The sequence below is a fragment of the Pygocentrus nattereri genome, chromosome 7, assembly GCF_015220715.1.
Source record: "Pygocentrus nattereri isolate fPygNat1 chromosome 7, fPygNat1.pri, whole genome shotgun sequence".
NCBI lineage: Eukaryota > Metazoa > Chordata > Actinopteri > Characiformes > Serrasalmidae > Pygocentrus > Pygocentrus nattereri.
This window is the reverse complement of record NC_051217.1, coordinates 38,017,571-38,044,101: the sequence shown is the minus strand read 5'-3', so window position 1 is coordinate 38,044,101 and position 26,531 is coordinate 38,017,571. Positions and strand designations below refer to the sequence as shown.

Sequence of the window (26,531 nt, the reverse complement as noted above, 5' to 3'; positions counted from 1 at the left end):
TAGACAAATAGAAATGGTCAAAAACAACAGAGTTAAATCTTGTTACACTGTAAAAGTGTTGTTTTCCTTCTCCTGTAAATGTACCTTTTAGGAAAAACAAGGTTTTGTTTTGACCTTAACAGTATAAATAATACATATGAGATGTTTGTGTGACCCAACATCCTGACAAGATGTAAAGACATGAGTGTGTGTCTGCATTATACACGCTGCACTATACACACTGTGCGGTATATGTACCTCTTGTCTAAGCGTAGGCCTTGCCAGGTCATTAGGCTCTGTGCAGAATACTCCAGCATCCACAGCTTATAGAACAGCATCATGTTCAGAAATACCAGCAGCACCAGACTAAAGGGACCACACACACACACACACAACCGGTCACACCACCACCCAAAGCAAAACCGACCAGAAAAAAAAAAAACATCAAAGAGAGAAAGAAGCAATTAAAACGCTGGGAAACAGAAGACGAGTCAGCGAGAGAAAGCTTTAAGATTGTCAGTGAAAACACTGGGAGTCTATTTATCTTAAGGTTCTTTTCCTGGCCGAATGAATTGAAAACGCTACGATTAAAAGCACTTTAATTACGCAATAAAGGTATGTACCTTATGCAGATCCTAAGGCCAGCCAGGAGACAGACAAAAAAAAAAAGACAAACACAAAAATTGCATTAATAGAAACATAACCAGAAGAATTGTCAATGCAAAAAGCACATTAATGGAATAAATTCACTATAGGCCGAAAGTTTGGAAGCAACAATAACTTTTTAAAGGTATGCATGAACAATGGATTTTTTTCCCAAAATATATAATAGAACTAAAGAGTTTGGACTAAACTAGGGCCATTTGAACTCCTCAGAACTTAAAAACAGTGAGTCTGTGAAGTTAATTAGCTGAGCTTTGTACTGTCAGCAGCGCGGCACTGACCCTCCTTGTCCACTGTGCTCTAGCCTTTAGACGGCTGCAGTAGTCTTTGATTCCTCATTGACTTCTACTGAAATTCTGACTCATCCTGAGACTCAATGTCTTACTAATGATGCTTGAGTTTTCACAGACACTTTCTATGAACATCATTCGTGACTCTTCACAGTGTATTCATAAGGCATTATAAATGTGCCTATGAATATTTCTGAACATGCATTACACATTATCTCCATGTTTATTACACACACTGCAAAAATAACACCGTAGCAAGCGTAAACATCTTAAATGTAATCAATAAATCTAATATTTTTTATTATGAGGCTGGACTGTGGGAGGAAACCAGAGAACCCGGAGGAAACCCACACAGACACGGGGAGAACATGCAAACTCCACACAGAGAGGACCCTGGCCACCCGACCGGGGAATCGAACCCAGGCCCTCCTTGCTGTGAGGCGACAGCGCTACCCACCATGCCACTGTGCCGCCCATAATGAGAAATATATATATATATATATATATATATATATATATAGAGACTACACTTAAGATGATTACACTGGCTACCTGAATAGTGCATGTAATGCTTTATAAGTAGTGTTTATAACACATTATACAGTCAGTGCCAGAGACATTCATGCATTATAACAAGCAAATCTGCCTACTCATAAATGCACTCTGAGCCATGCCGTGATTTCTTATATGAACTTATGTCTTATATCAGTCTGGAGTGGAATATTAATTGCTTGATTTATAATGTTTTTGCAACCTTAAAATTCAAAGTCAAGAATTTATGCACTAGTAATTATGGCTATAGATTATTTTTGATAATCAAATGATATAACAGATGACTGAGAGATGAGCATAACATTTGTGTTGGTTATTGGCAAACTGATTGAAAATTAGAGATGGCATATCAGTATCACTGGGTATCAGGCTGACTTCAGCAGGTTTCATTCTGTTTGTATCATATTTCTACTTAAGATTAGGTAAAATATTAAAACTTTAAAACAATTGCTGCTTGTTTCCGTACTTTTGGCCTGTAGTGTGATCGTGGCACAAATGGAACAGCAAGTGAGTGTCAGATATGAAATGAGAGAAAGTGAAAAAGTTGAACAAGAAAGGAAAAAAATGCCCAAGTGAGAGTGAAAGAAAGGAGGTGTACTTACACAAAACTGATAATGAGCAGCAGTTTGGAGATGCTGCAGAAAGGCCCGCCTGCAGGGCTGTGTTCAGGTGACTGTCTTGTTTGGGTGGAGCCTGTTTTAAAAAAAAAAGCAAAAACTTAAAATACATAAAAAGTAGAAACATTTTGAGAAAACAGTCATACTATTTAGAGAAAAATTAAGAAAAGTCTTATTATTTCAAGTCGCAACATTGTGAGAAAAAAGTTGTAATATTTCAAGAAAAAATGTGTAATATTTAGAGAATAAAGTTAGAATATTTTGAGAAAAAAGTTTCAATATTTTAAGGAAAAGTCTTACTATTTTGAGAATTTTTTTTACTATTTTGAGAAAATAAGTTGCATTATTTCAATAATAAAGTCATAAAAATAAAAAATAAAAAAGTCGTATTATTTCAAGAATAACGTAATATTACAAGAAAAAAGTCATAATATTCTGAGAAAAAATAATATTTGGAGGATGAAGTGGGCTAACTGTATCATTTATATGCTCGTGTGAATGTAATTTTGACCTGCCACGTGTTTGATCCGCTGGATGACCTCCTCGTCGGTGGGTGTAGTTACAGGGCTGAGTGTTTCTTCCAGATGTGGTGTGCGCAGATGTGGAAGAGGCCTTTTTCTCCGCCTCAGGGTGGAGCTCTTCAGTGCTTTAGCTTTAGGAGACGGCCTGTGGGACTCTAACAGACTGTCCTCTGCTTTCCCCAGCTCGAGCTCTGCACGATTGAAGGGGGTGATTAAAGGAAAATTCTAATTTACACTACAAAATTGATTTCACACTTATCCCAAATGCAGTCAATTAGCCAAGACATGTTAGATATTTACTATCCAAACTTCTCTAGTGAAGTGGTTCAGTGCCAAAAGCTACAGTCTGCATGAATCTGCATCAGCAGGAAATCAGTGGTATCACCTCAGACTACCTATAGATTCCTGCAACTGCAAAATTGAACCCAACACTTCATTTAAGAGGTTTATCGTTATTCAATACACAACGTCTAACTCTCTTACAGTCAGCAATCCTTAAGTATTACTGTGCTAATGCTATGTACCTGCGCAGTGACATTTCACAGCATACACCTGCACTGCATCCTCCCAGAGTTTGAAGGTAGAACAGTGCAGGAAAGTGGGACATTATGATAATATACTATGAATTTTAGCTTAAATGTGTCTGTGAAGTCTTTTCATGATTTGATTTTATATGGACACTTTAAAAAAGATGGTTCTCCAAGGGTTCTTTAGTAAAGAAAAATACTTCTATATAGAAACATGAACACTCAAAGAACACTTTGCATGATTAAAGAGCTCTCTGCATCGTGAAATTTTCTTCAGATTGATGGAGAACATACTGTAGGTGGTTCTATATATAGAACCTTTTTGCAAAGGGTTCTATATATCACCAAAAGGGCTCTTTTAGGCTGAAATCCTAACAATAAAATAACCCTTTTTGGTGCTATATAGAACCCTTTACAATAATATATATATATAAATACATATATATATCTACAGCACCCTTCTTCCCTTCAATCATGCAAAGGGTTCTTTGAGTGTTCATGCTTGTATATAGAATCATTTTCTTTACTAAAGAACCCTTGAAGAACCATCAGTTTTTAATGGTACAACAAAGTTAAAGTGTTGATTTTGGCACAATTGTACACAAAAGGTTTGGGTGACTACTGACCTCCAGTGTTTGTCAGCAGTTAGCCTAGCATCTCCAGTCCTAAACTAAAGAGATGTGAACACCAAGCATGTCTTGACTGATCGACTCCATTTGTCATAAGCGGAACGTTAGTTTGACATCAGGAATACAGACACACAGGCTGTCAAAGGATCCTACTCTCCAGTAACACTGAAAGTCAACACTAGATCAGGCGTCGCCAAGCCAGAGCCGTTTTGTCCTATAAATAAAATTCAAACCACCTTGGGAGCCACAACATTTTTTGTCCATTTTACCATCTTGGAATAAATATGTCTCAGTATGTGCTAATGTGCTAGTATAGGATAAAAATATAATAACCTAAACAAAAACCGCAGACTTACTTTACTCTGCTTGAAGCTTTGGTTCAGCTATAGCTGCTTTTCTCACATCTCCAGCAGGAAACTTTTCCAAAGGTAGAAAAGTTCCTTCTCTCAAAGCTCAACTTTTTATGAAGGTGAAGTAACTTCTCATTCACCAGCTTCTTGTTCAAATTTTCCTGTTCCACCTTAAATTGTGCCTGAGGCTCCAGAATGCAGCTGCTGCAGCATTTAAGGTGGAACGGAAAAATTCGAACAAAACTTTGGCGAATGAGAAGCGACTTCAGCCTTGCGACTTTTTAGTGTGTGATAGCTTCTCATTGCAGATTAAACGTATCAGGAAACCAGCTGGAGTGATTAAAAATGCTAATAAGTCCATTTATCTCCAAATGATCAATGTTCATCTTAAATCTTTCTCTTTGCCTTTTTATTAGCTACTAGCTAGGCAAGACTGTCTGCATTGCTATGGTGACCAGCAGTCTGCATGCCAGCCTTCAAGGTTAAAGGGTGAATTAGCAGTTCTACATTAACTCCAGCATTTAAGACCATTTATTATTAAACTGTGTTGAACGATCAGCAGAGCTTCATTTTACTGCAAAGGAGGATTATTTTATTATTACCTACAAATCTATTTCTCCTGCGGAGCCACGGCAAGGCAGTAAAAAAGCCGCATGTGGCACCAAAGCCTCATGTTTCCGACCTCTGCACTAGGCAGAGCATGTCAAATGTAGGGTTTTTTGGATAAGCAGTGTATCCTGACAATAGACCTCGATGTGAGTCACAAATGGACATTTAATTCCAACTCTATGGAGTATGTCTTACCCAGACTCCTGAAGTTCTCCTCCAGCCCGCTCCAGAAGTTCTTCTCAATGAAGCCCTTCACCAGCCCCCACGGCTGCTTCCTATAGCGCAGCTCCGTAGAAACCCTGAGGGGAAGAGTCCAGTTTCTATTGAAATGTTTTGTCATTTCCTTAAATAAAAAATAAAATATCAATGAACAAAACAAACAAAGAAACGGATAGCAGCACTTTTTGTTCCTGACTAATAACAATAAACTACATTTCAAGTAGTATTAGTGTAGTTTATTCTTCATCTTCTTCCGGCTGCTCCCTTTAGGGGTCGCCACAGCGGATCATCTGCCTCCATCTTGCCCTATCCACTGCCTCCTCTACTTTCACACCAGGTCCACCTTCACTAGATCCATAAGTATTAGTGTAGTTTATTAAAATTGGCAATTACTACACTGCAAAAAATGGGATCTTGTCAAGTGAAAAGATTTTAAATCTAGTCGATATATGTAATATTCCCATATTTCGCAGATATTTGTGCTGTTGTTATACGATTATCTAGCTTGTTTCTAGACATTATTTACGTGTTTTTATGTCATTTTAATAAGTACAATTATCTCTGTATATTGGCAGATGATTTTGCTGCTTTCAGGTACATTTCTTAAAACACGGAAAATTATTTGCAGTTACAGTGAGATAATTTTACTCAAAATGAAAAAACAAGCACAATTGTACAACCCTGTTTCCAAAAAAGTTGGGACGCTTTGCAGCATGTAAATAAAAAGAAAATGCAATGCTGTGCAAATCATTTAAACCATACTGTATATTTCAGTGAAAATAGTACAAAGACATCATATCAAATGTTGAAATTGAAATATTCTTTTTTTTTTAAATATATGCCCATGTTGAATCTGATGCCAACAACACATTTAAAAAAAGTTGTGATGAGGGCAACAAAAGGCTGGTAAAGTTGTGTAATGCTAAAAAAACGCCTGGTGGTTGATTGGCAACAGGTCAGTAACATGATTGGGTATAAAAAAAAGCATCCCAGAGAGGCTGAGTCTTTCAGAAGTAAAGATGAGAAGGGCTTCACCAATCTATGAAAGACTGCACGAGCAAATAGTGCAACAATTCAAGAACAACGTGTCTCAATGTAAAAGACAAAAGAACAGGGGGATTTCATCATCTACAGTACATAATAGCATTAAAAGAATCTGAAGAAATCGCTGTATGAAAGGGACAAGGCTAAAAACCAGTAATTGCTGGCCGTCATCCTTGGGCCCTTAGGTGGCACTGCATTAAAAACAGACATGATTCTGTAGTGGAAATCACTGCATGGGCTCATGAACACTTCTGAAAACCCCTGTCTGTGAAAACAGTTCATCACTGCATCCACAAATGTAAGTTAAAACTGTAAAATGCAAAGAAGAATCTACATAAACAGGATCCAGAAATGCTGCCACCTTCTCTGGGCCCGATCTCATTTAAAATGAAATGAGGGGAAGTGGAAAAGTGTCCTGTGGTCTGACAAATCAACATTTGAAATTCCTTTTGTAAATCATGGACACTGTGTCCTCCAGGCTAAAGACCACTCAGCTTGTTATCAGTGCACAGCTCAAAAGCCGCTATTCATGATGGTGTAGGGGCGCATTAGTGCACATGACATGGGTGACCTGCACATCTGTGAAGGCACCATTAATGCTGAATGATACATATATGTTTTAGCAACATATGCCGCCATCCAGAAACGTCTCTTTCAGGGAAGGCCTTGATTATTTCAGCAAGACAATGTAAAACCACATTCTGCATGTATTACAACAGCATTGTTGTTGCCATCAAATTTAAAATGGGCATATGTTTAAAAAAAAACAATTAAATTTCAGTTTCAACATTTGTTGTCTTTGTACTATTTTGAATTAAATATAGGGTTTAAATTATTTGCACATCATTGCATTTTGTTTTCATTTACATTTTGCACAGCAAATCCCAACTTTTTTGGAAATGGGGTTGTATGAAAATAAGGTAAATATTCTTAAATTAAGCTTGCTACAATCTCAACAGGAGAAATATTAGATTTATTGACTATATCACAATTTTAGTTGACGAGACACCATTTTTTTGCAGTGCATGGGGTTGTAGGTTGGGTCGCGCACCTGAGCCGGCACTTGTTCTTGGCCACACGGGTCAGTGTGTAGCGGTTAAGTGTGTAGAAGTAGTCGTGATACGGGACATCATGAGTGACAACTTCTGCGTCGATGATGTAACACTCGCTCTCTTGACTGGCCTTGTACAGAGTCTGAGTGAGTGAGTGAGAAAGAGAGAGAGAGAGAGAGGATTACATAAGTGAGAGCAAATCTTCAGACAGACATATGACAAAACTGCTGGATGATGCTGGCATGATGAAGGGATCAAAAGAAATGACCCAAGATGACTTGGGAAAAAAGTGATGTTACACTGACTTACATTAAAAGTAAAGCATGTTTTTGCCTCCGCCTATAAAGCTTCCATTTATAAAAATAGTATGCATGCTATATATATATATATGTATATTGCTGTTGTTGGTAGAAAACCTCGTATCTACATATTTAGAGGAGAAGGAAAAAACCTACTTCATTTTTAATGTAAGTCAATGGAACCAGACTTTTATCCACACACACACACACACACACACACACACACACACACACACACACACACATATATATATATATATAAATGATTAAGTTATGATATAATTACAAATTCACAGATTCAAATTTTTAATCGATGCGTTACATTTTTGCCATGTTTTGACTAAATCCTGGCATAGAAGCAAACAGAAATGAGCTGGAAGTGCAGAACTGAGCCAGCACAGAATGTAAATATAATTAGACAAATTATATCTAAAGAATCTTGTCACGCCTATAAAACGTACAGCAAAAATGACAGTTTTAGGTAAAGTTTATGAGCTGCACTCACCTGAGTCTCGCTGACAGTGGCTGTTTTGGGTGCCAGTGGGTTGGAGAGGGAGATGGTGTACATTATCTCTCTCTTCTGATTCCCCGCCTCCTCTTTCTTCCAAGGGTGAAAGACAATATCTGTGTATGTGTGTGTGTGTGTGTGTGTGTGTGTGTGTGTGTGTGTGTGTGTGTGTGGAAACAGAGAGAATAAACAATCATTACAGGATACTGACTGATATTTTGCATATCAAAGGGGAAACAAATCTTCAGATTATCTGGTGTTTGCCATTATTTGCTATTTGTTTTTTTTTGTTATTTAATATACAAGTACTGTGTACATATGAACAAAAAAGTATGTATTCATAAGTATAAACATAAATACATTTAAAAGACAAAAGTGAAGGTGATAGAAGTATTTAGACACCGCAAATGAATGACACTAGTACTTTGTTGCAATTCTGTTGATGGCAATTACAGCTCTGAGACGTCTACGGAGGGAAATATTTGCTTTTTGAAGCAATTGTGGTCTGTTCATTTTGGTAGATTGGCTTCAGTTCCCCAAAGTGATGAGGGCTCTTCTGATAGACTTTCAAAATTCCAAATACATTTTCAGTGCAACTGGCTAGACCATGCAAGCACACTCTCCTCAGATTCAGTTTCTTGGCCAATGAGATTAAATTATCCTCTAATATATCCTGTTCATGTTTCCTGTAATACCCTGGTATTGTTTGCAGAGAAGCAGCTCTGTATCATGATGCTCCCACCCCCATACTTCACTGTGGGTTTGGCATTATTGGGATCACACATACAAACATGATGAACTGAACTATTGCCAAAGAGTCCTATTTTTCTTTAATCTGGAGCACAGTGAGTACAGAGTACATTGCCCCAAACTTCTCTTTACTTCTGATTTGCCTCAATGTTTGTGTGCATGTTTTAGATGCACATCTATGTGCTCCTTTTTTAGCAGAGGAGTTTTGCATAGGGTGCAGAAATAGAGATGACTGCAGTGCATTACTTATAGTTCTCTATGTACCTGTTCTTCCTGCTACTTTCAGGTCAGCCTGGGCGTGCGTGAGTGTGTTTGTATTTCACACCTGTAAATCTCCTCTGCTCCATGAAGTCAGTCATAAACTGTGACTCGGTGAAGAGGAATGAGTACATCTTATCCACGCTGAACTTATACACCTCATTAATGTACTGACGACCATTCAGGTCTTCATGGAACGCCTGGACCTCCACTTCTGAGAATAAACACAGAGAGTAAGAGAGCTTTGTACATCTATTTACACCTGTATTTTAACATTTCAACAAGATGTTTAACATTTGAAACTTCACTTCAACTTGCATATTGTGTGGTGTTAAAGCAGTAAGTCCCAATCCTAGTTTAAGGACGAGTACTGGGTTTATAGATTACGCATATCTATCCCTTCTTAACCCCTTAAATGGGCACGGAATGATAGCTGGTCCAAACGTTTATTACGAACTTCCATACCTTAAAATTAAATCTGCCACTTTGTATTGTAGCCCATGTAGTTATTTCATAATATACCTTAGCATGTAGTAAGCCTGGGATTTTAAAGGCAAGTGATTCAGCAGACAGTAGTTTGCATTGTTGGTCCTACAGTATACATCTAAGAAATAATCCCATAATCCAATAACATGCCCATTCAAAACATTAGATCTGATATGTCAGCTGGTGACAGTCAGTCAGTTTAAGAAAGTTCAGCTTTATATATATATATATATATATATATATATATATATATATATATATATATATATATATATATATATATATATCACGTTGTCAGAACAAAACCTCGTATCCAAATGATAACTTTATAGCGGAAAGAAAAAAATACTTTACTTGTAGTGTAAATCAACGGAACCAGACATATTTCCAGTAATTTTGAGCCATTTCTTTTGGTCCATTCATCATAAAATTTACACATAATGTAAAGAACAACTGGTGCTTTCAGATTATGTCAAAAACCGAAAAAGGACAAAAATGGAGATATGATTGTTCTGACAGTGATATGTATACACATGGCTGCACTATTAATGTGGAACCATACGAAGGTATTTTCTAAACTCGGTGGAGTCTGTTTGGGTCCCAGCTTGGCATCAGTTCTCTCATTCGGGTCCTAGAATCTAAAATTTTAAGAACCTGTGCTCTATACTAGATTATAAACTTCACTTTTACCTGCAAATTTAAATTTAATTCAAATGTGTAAATCAGTACTTTCTTTGTAACTCCTGTAATGACCAAATGTCCTCACAATGATAGAAAAACAATATATTTTGTACAAATGAGGACCATTTTACTCACTTGATAATGTGCTGTCTTCACCACAAATTTAAAGAGCGGAAAGACTGTTTTGGTAACTGAGGTTAAGGTTTAGGCGTAGTATAGTAGGTTTAGGTTTAGGTTTGGCCATATAGTCGGTTTAGGTTTAGGTGTAGTATAGTATTACTTTGCTACAGTAATACAGAAGTCCATGGAGGTCCTCACAAGAGAGATACAGTCAGACCTAATGTGTGTATATACATATATATGCCTACCCTCATCGTGTGTGTCTGAGGAGTCGCTGAGCTCTGTGGGTATGTCCTCATTATCGTTAAAGTCGAGTGATGGTGAGGGCACTGGGCCTAGCTGACCTCCTCCTGGCTCGCAGTTCCTCTCCTCCGCCAGCAGGGGCAGTGGCAGCAGCTCACTGTCAGCAAGGCAGTCTGTGTACTCCTCAGGAGCAATGTCAAACTGAAACCAACAGGGGGCATCGTTTACAACATACAGCAGGACATCTGCAGTCTTTCAGTGTGCTTACAAGGGGAATTCCACCCAGTTTAAAATTTTCGCTTCCAAAATTGTTCACAGTAGTCTTCAATGCCTTCCTACTGAAAGTTAGTAGAAACAATGCTTATTTGTGTTTTTCTTCAGATGTACTATTATTTTGCCATCACCAACATTACATTTAAAAACTGGGGGTTTTGGATAATAAATAAAATGGCCATATTTGCATTGTGGACACTGTGACTCCTGGTTCCTATCACTCCCACTGTAAAGAATTCAGAGGAAAAGTTTCTCTACAAATCCGAATAACTTTGTTTACATGTTAATGACTGAATTAAGCAGAATTTCTACAAAAAAAGGCAGAATTCCCTGTTAAAGGTTTGTTAATTTGCTCTTTCAGTAGTGCATCTTAATGTTTCTTGTAATGAGGGTATCTCTGAGCATGTGTATGTATGTACGTACACCAATCAGGCGTAACATGATGACCACCTCCTTGTTTCTACACTCACTGTCCATTTTATCAGCTCCACTTACTGTATAGGAGCACTTTGTAGTTCTACAGTTACAGACTGTAGTCCATCTGTTTCTCTGATACTTTGTTAGCCCCCTTTTACCCTGTTCTTCAGTGTTCAGGACCCCCGTGAGCATCACAGAGCAGGTACTATTTGGGTGGTGGCTCATTCTTAGCACTGCAGTAACATTGACGTGGTGCTGGTGTGTTAGTGTGTGTTGTGCTTGTCTGAGTGGATCAGACACAGCTGAAGAGAATGAGGTCAGTAATGATAATGTGTGTATATGTGTGTGTGTGTGTGTGTGTGTGTACTCACAGACAGTGGCATGTCGGTGCTGCTGGGTGGAGTTGTGGAGTTAAGGGTGGAGTGTGTGATGGACCTCTTGTGGGATGGAGGGCTGCTGTCCGGCTTATTCTCTCCGCTGCTCTTAGATGAGTTATCATTACTGACCTCGTTCTCTTCAGCTGGGATTTCTTCACAGTACCTAAAACACAGAAACAAGAAACGCTGAAACATGAAGGAAAGTTCAAAGAGTCCACTTTTGTGTACTTATGTATGCAATATATACACCGGTCAGGCATAACATTATGACCACCTCCTTGTTTCTATGCTCATTGTCCATTTTATCAGCTCCACTTACTATATAGGTGCACTTTGTAGAACTTGTACAGTTACACACTGTAGTCCATCTGTTTCTCTGATACTTTGTTAGACCCTTTTATCCTGTTCTGGTCTGAGTGGATCAGACAGCAGTGCTGCTGGAGTTTTTAAAAATCTCAGTGTCACCGCTGGACTGAGAATAGTCCGCCAACCAAAAATATCCAGCCAACAGTGTCCTGTGACCACTGATGAAGGACTAGAGGATGACCAACACAAACTGAGCTGTCATCTCTGACTTTACATCTACAAGGTGGACTGACAAGGTAGGAGTATCTAATAGAGTGGACAGTTAGTGGACACAGTGTTTAAAAACTCCAGCAGCACTGTGTGTCTGTGGGACTATATGTGGCACTGCATGTCTGGTGGATCTATAACTCTGTGTGTGTGTGTTTGTGTGTGTGTGTGTGTGTGTGTGTGTGTGTATACATGCATGCACCCAAGTGTATGTGACTTGTGTGTAATGTATGCGTGTGTTGTGTGTTTACCCCATTGTGTTGAAATCATCGTCGGGGGGGACGTAATCCTCATCGTCACTGGTCAGCCCCAGCTCGTTGCCATAGCACTGATGGACAAAGTGCCACAGCTCCTTAGGACACAGTGGCTGGAGAGAGGCATAATAATAATAAATAAATAATAATAAATGTCCCTCAACAACTCTTAAATATAAACAAGTATTATTTATTTATTTACTTATCTATAAACGTATTAATACATTATATATTTAATTACACTTTATAATATATAATAGTGGTAAGATAAGTGAGCAAGTGAAATATAATCAAATATATTTTACTTGTATACTACATATTATTACTTGTTAATATCATCAATTACGTCATGAGCACAATTTACTGAGCACTGATTGGTCAACATATAATACTGGACTTCCTCGAGGAGAGGCTTGAAAATGGTTAAACAATCTAACATCCAGAAAACCACTATTCATATATATATATATATATATATATATATATATATATATATATATATAATCATTATTAATTAATATTCTATAACTTTTGTTTATTCAAATATTAACAGTTTTCTCAGCAAATAAACTACACAAATAAATAGATTTTGAAAATGTATCTTGGGTGTCTAACACTTTCGCACAGTACTGTATATGTAGCATAAAATATAATTATTATATTTTGTTTTTAATAAATGTGTGTGTTATTGTGTTATTTCACAAATATCCTTTGCATTATTTATGAATGAGGAACAATCTCTGAGTCACTACATTGTCTGAAAATCAAGTAAAAAAAGTCAATATTTGTACTGAAAGGCTCAAAAAGCCACGACCTGCCCATCAATATCTCATCTACTGTAATCTGTCATTTCTCAGAGAGAACAGTAGAAAGTTTGTTTAATATTTTCACTTATTCTTGATGTCTCAGTTGGGAAGTTAGGAACAGTACTACTGATTGCTGAGGTGCAATAGTGGCACCTGACTCACCTTCTCCAGCAGGGCATTCTGCCAGAGCCGGAACATCATCATATACGTCCTGTCCCTTGCCCCGAACGAGGTGAAAAAGTGCTAGAGAAAGAGACCGGAAAGCATTACTGCATTACACTCAGGCATTACTGATTCCCATCTAAAATACTCGAAAATATGAGAGATTAAGTGTCATCTAATGATTTGAAGATAATCAACCAAATCAGATGGAAAACACAGTATACATCATAATATTTACTTTTTTGTTAATAATAATAATAATAATAAATATAGCCACAAGTGATGATTTGCGGGGTCCAAGCTGTCTTTAAAAGTTTGTTCAACATAGCTATAATAATAATAATAATAATAATAATAATAATAAATATAGCCACAAGTGATGATTTGCGGGGTCCAAGCTGTCTTTAAAAGTTTGTTCAACATAGCTATAATAATAATAATAATAGTAATAATAATAAATATTGTCATAAGTAGCGATTTGTGGGGTCCAAGCTGTCTTTGAAAGTTGGCTCAACATAGCTATAATAATAATAATAATAATAATAATAAATATAGCCACAAGTGGTGATTTGCGGGGTCCAAGCTGTCTTTAAAAGTTTGTTCAACATAGCTATAATAATAATAATAATAATAATAATAATAATAATAATAATAATAATAAATATTGTCATAAGTAGTGATTTGCGGGGTCCAAGCAGCTTTGAAAGTTGGCTCAACATAGCTATAATACTACTACTACTATTACTACTACTACTATCCATAAATAATAATAATTATCATATAACCACAATTATTTTGTTCTCAATGTTTTACAAACTTCACTGCACTAAATCTAATTAAGCAGGTCTATTTATATTCACTTTGTAATGAAACGTACTTACTCAAGTACTGACAAAATTCAGGATACATTTAGGACATAATTTATCACAGTAACCATATCATCATATTGTCCACCCTTACTGGCAGAGAGCTCATCTCATACGTTATTTAAAAGTCTGTGCAGGTGAAAAGACGTGGTCTTGTCTCATTGTTAGTAACGTGGCTACTTACCTTCTCCGTGTCTGTGCACACCTGAATGGCATTGGGGATGAGTCGTGCTGTCTTCTCTTTAGTCATGGAGCAGATGTCCTTCAGACGCACTGTCAGCTACACACGCACAGAAACACCAGACCCTTATACTCAGATATTACACACCACGTTATTAGCTCATTATGCAAATAAAAGCAATACTGACAAAAATAAAAAACCTAATGACACACTCACCAGCGTCTCCCAGCGGAAGATGTTACTATAGAAACAGATCCAGTTCTCAGAGAGGTAGAGTCGTCCCTGCAGGAGGATGTCCCTCTGCAGAGCGCAGGAGTAGTCTACAAAAGTCAAATATTAATATGCATCATCAGTGTTGCATGCATTAATGTAGAACTAAAAAAGGTAATTGACCTCTGATTATATAGTAATGGGCAGTTAGCACTACTAAGGTGGAGGTAACTGTTCCACATGTAAAGTTGGAAAGTATGTTTTAAAAATATCTGACACATCTTTTGCAAATAATAATTTTACTGTTCATATTAAAGAAAAAAGATTCACTAATTTAATTTAATAATTTTCATAAGACACATAAAACCCAATGTCACAACTGGCCCCTCCCAGTCCTGTCCATGTGTTTGTGTTTTGGTTTAGCCCATGTGCGTTTTGTTCTGGTCCAGCCCCCTCGTTTCATGACTCCACCCCGACTGTTTCCACCTGTCCCTCATCAGCCCTGTTGTGTTTAAGCCCTGTGTTTGCCCCTTGTGTTTGCTGGTCTTTGTCTGAATTGTTATCTGCTGTGGTGTTTGTACTGTTGGTTGTAGTGGTGTTGTTCGTACTGGTCTATGTACAGTTGTTGGTTCTGTTTTACTCTGGTTTGTCAAGTCTGTCCCCCAATCTATCCATGTTGGATCTATGATCCTGGACCGTCTTGACTATGACCCTGGATTTGCGTACAATAAACGTTGCTTATCTCCGCATAGGCGTCCGCCTCCTCGCTCCCCGTTACACCCAAACAATAAAACACAGAACAACAGCCAAAGGGCATAATTTTAATGAATGCTATGTCTTTTTAAATTCTTTTAACGTCTAATTTAAAACATTTTTATTACATTTTTATTTTATTTAATAATATTTAATTTTTTAAAAACTTTTTTCGATATGTAGGGTACCTACCTATTCTATTTATTATTATCGTTTTGGCACCTTTTTGTGTCACAATGACACAAATACACAAACACACATGCTCAACACACCGCACACACACAGACACACACACAAACACATTTTTAAGGTAGCAGGAAATTTTAGGTAGCAGTGTATTTAAGGTGGCATTGTATTTAAGGTAGCAGCTATAAGGTAGCAGGAGATTTAAGGTGGTGGGAACCATTTAAGCTGTGCAATCATTCTGCGTTTCCTTCAGGAAATAAACATGTCTTGTTATTGTTATTTGTTTATTTGCTTATTTTTGTTAACTGGCTCCTGTAAAAATCTGCATTTAACAATTTGCCAACACAGCACCCCTACAGAGTTTTCTTTAGCATCGAGTAAAAGAAAAACATTTTTGTTTTTTTAAATATACAATATGGTCAAATGTATGTGGACACCTCGCCGTCACGCCTAAGCGTGTGGCTGAATTCAGTAATTAGAAGGGGTGACCACATAATTTTGGCCAGTTCCTGTCCTCTTTAAGGTGTTATGCTTGTCCTCTTACCCACAATGAGGCGCTCTGTGTCCGGCAGCTGCTTGAAGAGCTTTCTGAAGTCTTCATTTCTCTGCTTATAGGTGGGGCTGAGAACCTGCACGAGACATGAACCCACACAAAAACCTCAATCTGGTTCTCACGCTAACTGGTTAAAACAGATGCAACAGGCCTGATGTTTGAATGCAGAGCAGCCGTGCACAGTCACCTCATTCGTTCATGCTCCAAATTCACCATTCACCCATCCAGCTGCACTCATCTACCACCTTTTCCTTTCAAAGAAGGCTGAATGAACAAATGAACGAACGGACACAGAGCAGCAGTTTGCAAACAACAGCAGTTCCACACTACTGAAAATCTTACACAATATTACAGCTTATTAATGCATTTCTAATACATTTTCAGGTTTCAGTGTCATGAGCACAGCAGAAAATATGACAGCAGATCCGTGAAAGATCATCAATAAAAACCACCCTTTGGAAATGCCATTGTGATTAGTAACAGTGCCAGCCCCTGTGGGCACATTCCTGGGTGGAACATGTGAACAGTGAACCTTGGCACTATCTTATCTGCCTGCTTCTTCAGTAACTCCTCTCATACAGGGAATAAATGTGCAGATGAGTCACCGTCATCTCAAATAAATAACTAGATGGAAACTGATATGTTTATAATGGGGGAATCCTTCCAAGTCCAAAGGTGAGGGTGGTACATGAAGGAACAGTTTGCAATCAAAACAAATGCACAGTTTTCCCCAATTTTCCACGATTTATCCTCAAAGCACACACTGGCCATACGGCATCGCACGTCACACAAATGCCCAGTGTAAATAATGCAGCTTATCTGATTCGTTCTAGTGACTGGATCACCCTTCAGGTGCTGAGAGCTTTTACTGTTCCCTCTCAATAAAGGCGCTAAACTGTCACCGGGGCGGTTCCCCTCTTGTCACTGGGGTGGGACCCTCAAGAGTCCATCTCAGTACCTTTAGTCAGGGAACATAATTGTACCAAAATCTACTGAAACTTTGTTCTAGGTTGTATTGACTCCACACACCTGTCTCATATCCAGGCTTTTAAGTTCTGTTTTAAAGCTTTAGGTTATGAAAATGTACAAATACACACTTTTCACCTGGAAAAAATTGCCCCACTTTATATTAAGTGCCTCTAATAAATGTGAACAACATACACAACAACAGTGTAACTACTCATGATTTAGTCACTGTTACAGATGGATTACAGAAGGACACCTTATGTAATTACACATGTATCAGCTTCAGTTTTGCCTCATGTAATTACACGAGTGTACCTTAATAGTTGTAACAGTCTATTCTCGCTCATGTAATTACACAATGGTAATAACATGAATGTAATTACATTTGTAATTAGACTGAAACAGCAGTTTTGCAGAAGTTTTTTTTTTTTTCCCAGCAGTAAAAGGAAGTATCTAATAACGTACATTAAGACTTTACTTTCCTAACGTCTACCTAGCATCTATGTTGCTGGTGCTGTGATATTGTAACCAGTTTCAGCTTTAAACCATCCTGTAATGTGACAGAACAGCAGACGTCCCCTTATCTTAACATGTAACTTAACTGTGTTGCGTTACCACCAAAACAGTCTATTAGCAGTTTCCCACGCCATTATTACACAGTAACTACATAATAACTACACAGGAACTTTCCACTTATTATAAAGTGTAGCTTGAACACTGCACTACAGGAAAGTTCCTGTGTAGAAGACACACTTGTGTAATGACATAAGCTGTAGTTTGTAACAGTGACTGAATCATCAGTAGTTACAGTGTTATTCCACAAGTTATTCATGTATAACTACACAGTTATTAGATGCTTAATATAAAGAGGGACAGGAAAAACCTATTTAAGGTTCACAATTAGACCTTTAAACCACTGTTGTACTTTTGCAGGAACATTTACGTTGTTTGTATCTTGAAGAACAGGAAATGAACCTGCGCAGAGCCTTTATTTCTAACTGAACTGGGAAAATCTGAGAATTTTAGCTACAGATCACCAGCTGGAATACATCACTGGTGTCAATATTTGATGTAAACTTTGAGTCTCTAACCACATCCACTCAGCCTGCAATGGTTTTGATTTTAGTTCACTTTTAATATGATTTTATTTTATTAATATGAATTATTTTATTATCAGCTTTTACTTTGTCCCGACTGCTGAGTTATTCCTTTACAATCAATTTTATAATTTTATCCCTATTTGATGTGTGCCTTCTGGCTGACTGCTGGGATAGGCTCCAGCTCCTCCCACGACCCAGAAGGCTAAGCGGCTTGGAAGGTTTGTATGTATAGACCTGTAATTTACTATTTTTTTACAATTTTGACAGTTTTTTCTTCATTGCTGTCATTGTAACTTGCCCCTATCTCTGGTTCTAACACCAAACGCTAGAACCCTGTAACACTACACTACAGTACATTAATGCTAATTTCATCTTGCTTTCTATTGGATATGCAGTGTTAAGTTAGTGCCAGGCTAACGGTGGTGTACATTAACAGTGGGGTACATTGACTTTCCCTCATTGAGTAAAACACTGATGGCAGCACTAGTTTAAACTCTGACATTTGAAGCCTGTAATGAGTTTTATTGTGTGTGTTTTAGTGTTTCAGTAAATACTTCAACCCGAAGCCTCACTCTTAACACTGGAGGAGGCTTTAGTACAGTACACTTCACTTTACTTAGAGTGGACAAATACAACTTATGACCTCTTGTAATGTGTTATGAACAGTACTTGTAATGCATTATGTTAACAATTCATAATGCATCATAAGCATGGCTATAAAGTGTAATGCATTTTTGTAAATATTTATAGCCATGGTTAATGACGCATTATGAATGAATTATAGTATGTTATGAATGTGTTTATAGATGCTTACATACATTCATAGTAAGTGTTACCAAAAAATCTTTTAGCCACATTCTATTGGTAGATAATCTTGCTTCTTTCAAGAATATCCCAATAGAACAGGACAATATCTCTAGAAAAAACATCCTAAAATCCTAAATGTGGTTTATAAAAATTGTAAAATAATCTTCTAAAATTCTTACAACAATCTCAAAATGAGAAATACTGGACTAGATTTAAGCCGATTTCCGCCACTAGATTTCCCCTTCATCCAAATTAGTGACTCCTCAGTACCAGACCATCAACCCAAACCCCCAACATTTGCAACTGCAAGACATCCAATCATAAATTTGATGACTCACAGCAGGTAACTCTTCATCCTCCTCCTCCTCCTCCTCTGTCCAACTCTCAGGGGAGCTTGAGGGACAGGGGTCTCCCCAGGCTGAGCCCTGAAGCAACCACCCAGTCAGGGCTTCCTCCGCCTCCAGCAAGGCCTCCCAGTCCCTTTGGGGACCGTCCGTCAGAGACTTCATTACCCACAGTCACCAATTCACCAGCAGTATCAAGAATTTCTTTATGGATTCAGCTTCTCAAACCTGAAGTCCTAAATCGTCCAAATGCTCCTCAATGCACACCGTCTTCTAGCGTATACTGAAGACTCTGTACTCCAACATTAGATTTAAAATGGTCAATCTTTTGACCTCAATGGTCCGAGTGTGGTCCAAGTTCTCAATGTCCTCACGCTTTTGTGCAACAAAGATGCCAGTGGGTTATACAGAAAACGTTCAGGAATCTTCAGACTGGTCCGAAAAGCTAATTCATCCTAAGAACCATCCATACAGAAGTTCCCCGGTCAGCACTCCTCACCTGGTTTCATTCGGAGAACTCGGGGAAGCCACTATATATGAGCGCGGTATCTTGTGCTGACTAGCGCCACATGATTGCAGTGTTTGTCACACGCGCACGCACAGTGGCCACTGCCCTATAGTAACCCCAGCCCAAACAGATGCGTTATTATACTGGGGTTTGTTCCAGTTTGTTTTGCTGCTTGTTGGCTTAGTGTGTGCCCTGCAGCACCAAGACTCAATCCTTCACGCTCTAGCCTCTCCCATGACCATCTATCTTTTTCTACTGACCCTCCTTCTCTCTGTCTTCCTTTCTACCTACCTGTAGCTCTGCCTCTTGTTCTCTTCTGCTTCTCTCGTTATCTGGACAGAGACGTCAAACTACAATAATAGCAACCAGAAGCAAAGTCTAGTTTGGTTAGATGTCCAACATGGTCATTAATGTCTCCTCCAGAGACGTTCTGGTCTTCTAAACGTCATGCTTTGTGCGTGCAAGCTTTCAGTGGTTTGTTGACCAGTGCAGGTTGTTATGGAAGAGAAGCAGCAGTCTTAGGACACTTCCTTTGTGCCTGTCCATCCATTCCAAGCTCCTTTAAAATGTCTCCAGAATGTGCTTTCATCAACACTGTCTAAAGGTAACTGACCGCAACCTCTTCTCCTCAAAGCAGGGGCAGTGGACACAATACATGCACTTCAGGGGGTCGATTTAAACCTCAATCTGTTTATCGCTCTCTCTAAGGAGCGGCCCAGGACGTATTAACATCGTCACCCATGATCTGCACTGGTTCTATTGTCTTTAAATTCCTGTTGTCAATGATCCAGAAGGTCAAATTCTCAAAAAAACAACCAATGATGTTGGATCACGCTGAGATGGAACTTGCACAGTGAGTAGGATGGAGCAAAGGTGCAGCAAAGTGATAAGAAGAGACCGAGAACTCTTACTTGAGTGTCAAAAAGGGAATTCCACTGTGTGATTCTGTGTAATTAAATTGTGACGATGTAAACAAAGTAATTCAGAGTGATATGGTGTGAAACTTACAGAGTCAGTCAATTGTTTACAGTGGTAGTGTTAGGAACCAGACGTCTGAAGAGTTTAATGCCTCTAAAAGCTCCCTTATAGAAAGCTACTGCTTGAGGTTGGTTAAGGATATGTAGTGTTATGTCTGTTTTATGGCAGTTTTAAGAAGGTTTTGGCATAATATGCATTTTTAAAACCCATTCATGCAGTGTGTTGTGAGGTCAACTAGTACCAAAGAAAAAACTTACTACTTACTACTATTTTATACAACATCGTTTAAGGGCCATTCTTAAAAAATAGAAATAATAGAATAAAATAATAAAATTTTGACACAAAAGTCATCGTGTTTTGAGAATAAAGTCATAGAATTATGACATTAAGATGGGATGTTACCAGGAATAGTCATAATAGTACCCCAATCAGGAATAACATTATTATCCTTGTTTCTACGCTCATTGTCCATTTTATCAGCTCCACTTACTGTATAGCTGCACTTTGTAGTTCTACAGTTACAGACTGTAGTCCATCTGTTTCTCTGATACTTTGTTAGCCCCCTTTTACCCTGTTCTTCAGTGTTCAGGACCCCCATGGACCCTCACAGAGCAGGTACTATTTGGGTGGTGGATCATTCTCAGCACTGCAGTAACACTGACGTGGCGGTGGTGTGTTAGTGCAGCAACAGATGAGCTATTGTCTCTGACTTTACATCTACAAGGAAAGAGTGTCTAATGGAGTGGACACATTGTTTAAAAACTCCAGCAGCACTGCTGTGTCTGATCCACTCAGACCAGCACAACACACTCTAACACACCACCACCACATCAGTATCACTGCAGTGCTGAGAATGATCTCCAAGATTCTAACCTTATGGGAAAAGGCAAAGCCATTCCGTACTTTTAACGTAAGGTTTTGGTGGTGGTCAGCATAATAACCGACCAGCATCCAAAATACAACACACTGCAGCTCTCACGCAAAAACATTGCACTTCCATTTTTGCCATTTACCTTTTTAGCATAATTTGAGAATTCCAGTTATCCTTTGCATTGTGTTTGAATTTCATGATCAACGGACCATTGAAAAAAATCGGATTACCTTGACTTACATTACAAGGTGAGAAAGTTTTTCCTTTTCCTGTAAAGATACGAAGGTTCAGTTGTGACAGCAACAGTACGCAGACTTTGCACAGGGTGTTGCTCCATTCATCAGGACGTTTAACACAGCTGTAAAGGCTATTTTCAAATTCTGTAACAAGATGTAGATACAGGGTTTTGCTTTGAAGGGGACTAAATAAAATGTGCATAGTTACATTGCAGACATTGCAGTCCCTGGTTCCACTGCAATGTTCCACTACTGTAAAGAAATATGAGGCTTTAAGTTGAAGCATTTCATATTCATCCACTCTGGATGGCTATGTTTACATCTCAACGACGGAATTATGCAGAATTTTGGAAAGAATGGTGGAATTCCCCTTTAAAGTGCTTGCTGCGTTTCTAATGAATGGAGTTTGTGTGTGTGTGTGTGTGTGTGTGTTTGTGTCCTCTCAGGTAATGAATATGTAAAGTTTGTTATCCATTAACCGTAAGGACAAACAATAAGAGCCGTCAGTGGCTGGTACCAGGAGCAGCTCTCCAATAAAGTCATTCACCTCACCCACACACACACACACACACACACACACACACACCTACACACGCACACACAGGGCCTTTACTTGGAACTGTTTCTATATGATGTCATGCCTGTGTGTGTCTTCGGTGACCCTCACAGAACAGAAACTTGTAAGGGTTCAGTTACATCAAACTTGCTTACAAACATCTGGATAAATGAACTAACACAAATGAATGGTGACAATGGTTCGCACTAAATACACACACACACACTCACACCTAGGGGCAATGTAGCATGTCCAATAGGCCTGACAGCATGTGGGAGGAAACCGGAGAACCCGGAGGAAACCTAGCACTGAATAATCATTTATAATAATAATCCAGGATTTTTTTTTTTAAGAAAAACGCTGTGTATGAATGGCCATCATGCGCAAGCCGTATCGGTCACACTGTCAGTCATTTAGGTCATGAAAAAAGGACTGTCTGGCATGTGAGATGGACAGTATTGGAGCTCCACCAATCCACTTTAAAGATTTATTTTGTCCTTTGTAGATGACTAATAAACCATGATGGTGTAGGTGAAACATCTGAAAACACCTGAAGTAAATGTCTTGTAGATGTTCTGTTGATACATTACTGATATTAAGTAGATGGACTGTTAATATGTTACTTCCATTACGCAAAACCTACCCTATCCCTAACCTTAACCTCAACTCAAAACCTAATCCTAACTCGCACCCTGGCCTTAATCCTAACCCTAGCCTTAACCTCAACCCTAAACCTAATCCTAACCCTCAACCTGGCCCAAATCCTAACCCTAGATTTAACCTCAACACAAAACTTACTCCTAACCCTCACCTTAACCTCAACACAAAACCTAATCCTAACTCTCACCCTGGCCTTAATTCTAATCCTAACTTTAACTTCAACCCAAAACCTAACCATAACCCTGGCCTTAACCTCAACACAAAACATACTCCTAACCCTCACCTTGGCCCTAATCCTAACCTTAAACTCAACACAAAACCTAATCCTCACCCTGGACCTAATCCTAACCCTAGCCTTAACCTCAACACAAAACCTAATCCTAACCCTAACCTTAACATCAACACAAAACCTAATCCTAACTCTCACCCTGGCCTTAATTCTAATCCTAACTTTAACCTCAACCCAAAACCTAACCATAACCTTGGCCCTAATCCTAACCCAAATCTTAACCTCAACCCAAAACCTAATCCTAACCCTCACCCTGGACCTAATCCTAACCTTAGCCTTAACGTCAACAAAATACCACAGACTCAACCCACTGATGAGAGCCAACCAGTCCCTCACTATTACATTAAATAATGCCTGAGACACTGTTTTATGACAGTTTTGAGAAGGTTTTGTCCTAAAATGTACTTTAAAATCCATTCAAGGCAGAGAGGTATATGCACGCTGCTGTAAGGTAAAACAGGCCCCTTATTAGTATTTCACCACAGCAAGTAAAAACTCAGAGGACACATGCAGGTTCACTGGAAGTTTTGCATAGTAAATAAAATGGCTATATTTGTGTTGTAGACATCATGACCCCTGGTTCCTATCACCACCACTGTAAAGACATCTGAGTCTCTACAAGGTTTTTCTACAACGAACCGTTTCACATCAAACCACTCTGAATTACTTTGTTCACGTATCAATGATGGAGTTATGCAGAAATTTTGAATAGGTGGAACTTCTCTTGAGTGCTGCTTAAGATAAACAGTATAGGACACTAGTCTGTAGGTGGTTTCGGGCTCAGAACTCACATTTGGACGGTTGAGCTGTAATCATAAAAACTCAGTGCCATGGGAGGTCATCATCGCCCAAACACACACACACACACACACACACACACACAGACACACACACACACACACACACACACACACACACACACACACACACACAGAGATGTGTACATTACCTGACCCACATTTAAATTAAATATAAGTAAGTTATACAGCTTACTAGTTCATTATAGATATTACATTTCAAGGATAAAGGAAGCAGCATATCTTCCAAATATACATGCTTTTGTGCCACTATTTAGCCAATTATGTTTAAAATACATTAAATACCGTAACATACACTGACACACTTACTATATAGGTGCACTTTGTAGTTCTACAGTTACAGACTGTAGTCCATCTGTTTCTCTGATACTTTGTTAGCCCCCTTTTATCCCATTCTTCAGTGGTCAGGACCCCCCATGGACCCTCACAGAGCAGGTACTATTTGGGTGGTGGATCATTCTCAGCACTGCAGTAACACTGATGGTTGTGTGTTAGTGTGTGTTGCGCTGGTACGAGTGGATCAGACACAGCAGTGCTGCTGGAGTTTTTAAACACTGTGTCTAATCACTGTCCACTCTAATAGACACTCCTACCTTGTCAGTACACCTTGTAGATGTAAAGTCAGAGACGACAGCTCATCTGCTGCTGCACAGTTTGTGTTGGTCATCCTCTAGTCCTTCATCAGTGGTCACAGGACGCTGTTGGCTTGATATTTTTGGTCGGTGGACTATTTTCAGTCCAGCAGTGACACTGAGGTGTTTCAAAAACTCAAGCAGCATTGCTGTCTGATCCACTCTGACCAGCACAACACACACTAACACACCACCACCACATCAGTGCTGAGAATGATCCACCACCCAAATAGTACCTGCTCTGTGAGGGTCCATGGGGGTCCTGACCACTGAAGAACAGTGTAAAAGGGGGCTAACAAAGTATCAGAGAAACAGATGGACTACAGTCTGTAACTGTAGAACTACAAAGTGCTCCTATACAGTGAGTGGAGCTGATAAAATGGACAATGAGCGTGGAAACAAGGAGGTGGTCATGATGTTACTCCTGATCGGTGTATGAACTGGTGAACAGACTTAGATCGACATTTAACTCACAAGCAGATTCTAAATCAGTACATGTTCTTATTAAGGCAGCTCATTCTTCTCAGTGCTAGTGCTGACAGTCTGCTCTAAGTTAAGCTTTAAGGCCACAACCAGCATGCAGGTGCCAGGAAAGACGGCAAGCATTCTGGGTTACCATTCAGTGCAGTAGAGTTCATGCAGCTAGCAAGCTATCTGACACATTGTTCGATTCCTTAGCTTTTAGCCAAACTCACACAGTGTTGCATGCTGCTGATTATTTAAATCATAAACATACAACTGTAAGGGACCAGCCTGCACCACCAGCCGCCAGCAGAGGGCAATGGTGGCAAGGTGCCATAAGTTCAGCGAACTCCAATTCCCAGAATCCCTCGGGTTGATTAAGCCCAACCTAGCACACCTGTAGACTTCTCTACTTAAGGCTGTGGCAAACAGCAGCCCTTTGACACACCTTTGCAGATGGGTAACTGGTATGATACCTAACCCAGGTGGGTCTTTAAATGGAAAAGAAAGAAAAGGAAAGATGGCTGGAAAAAACAAAAGAGAGAAATTGCCCCAAAACTATTTAAAAACCAAAAGAAGGCTTGAACAATAAATGGCTCCAAGCCATACAAAAGGTTTTTGTTCCACAAAGAGCAAACAAGTGAAACCTAAAGTCTACCTTCCTCTCATAATCACAGAGGAAGTGTCTTATGTTTTCTGATTATCTTTCATTTCAGTTTTCCATCTCAGCCTTTGTTTGATCACGCTGCTTTCGGCGTCCTCTTTGTTTGCCTTTTTCCTGCCTTTTTCATTTGTTAAGGTGTTTTTCATGTTTTTGCCTGTGCTTCCCAGTGGCACAGCAGTAACTCCTTGGACCACCCATCAGTACATCAGCGGTTCAGGTATGGGTCACCTCAACTCCAACGTGCACAATCGCAAATTCACACTCCATCACCTCATTCATTTAAGACCCTTTTTGCACTCGGGTCCACCCCCTGCTGTCCCGTTACAATAACTTGCAGGGTGCTGTATTTGTAATGTGCCTCGGTTTCCAACTAAACTTTTCTAAGGAAGCAGACAAGGGCATAAGAAATGCTTGAGTGAAATAATATTTAGACTTACATTCATCTGATGCCTGCAGGCAGTCTCTTTCTTGACCAAAGGGACACCAGATCAAACGCATTACAATCAACATGTTTATGATCTAGACTTTAAAGACCCTTTTAACCATTAATTTTAAACCAGCTCTGAATGAAATACATACCAGATGTAAACACGGGGATATTCGAGTTAATGACAAGGTTTTTTAAAATGACA

General features: G+C 38.9%; 1 protein-coding gene across 15 annotated transcripts in view; it reads right to left on the bottom strand.

The window, feature by feature from the left end:
- Positions 1 to 26,531, bottom strand: part of gramd1bb (GRAM domain containing 1Bb) — a 217,938-nt gene that overhangs the window by 4,038 nt on the left and 187,369 nt on the right. For 12 of the 15 annotated variants that reach the window (XM_037540022.1, XM_037540027.1, XM_037540026.1 and 9 more), the window contains 15 exons: positions 16,000 to 16,084; positions 14,523 to 14,626; positions 14,310 to 14,405; positions 13,260 to 13,340; positions 12,289 to 12,404; positions 11,459 to 11,627; positions 10,403 to 10,598; positions 8,935 to 9,081; positions 7,857 to 7,975; positions 7,052 to 7,194; positions 4,933 to 5,036; positions 2,613 to 2,813; positions 2,087 to 2,177; positions 603 to 614; positions 238 to 345 (listed from right to left, as the gene is read on the bottom strand). In XM_037540022.1, coding sequence (XP_037395919.1) covers positions 238 to 345; positions 603 to 614; positions 2,087 to 2,177; positions 2,613 to 2,813; positions 4,933 to 5,036; positions 7,052 to 7,194; positions 7,857 to 7,975; positions 8,935 to 9,081; positions 10,403 to 10,598; positions 11,459 to 11,627; positions 12,289 to 12,404; positions 13,260 to 13,340; positions 14,310 to 14,405; positions 14,523 to 14,626; positions 16,000 to 16,084 — 1,772 coding nt within the window. The remainder of the gene's footprint in view (positions 1 to 237; positions 346 to 602; positions 615 to 2,086; positions 2,178 to 2,612; positions 2,814 to 4,932; positions 5,037 to 7,051; positions 7,195 to 7,856; positions 7,976 to 8,934; positions 9,082 to 10,402; positions 10,599 to 11,458; positions 11,628 to 12,288; positions 12,405 to 13,259; positions 13,341 to 14,309; positions 14,406 to 14,522; positions 14,627 to 15,999; positions 16,085 to 26,531) is intronic. The other 3 variants (XM_037540024.1, XM_037540037.1, XM_037540029.1) reach the window with 2 other exon arrangements.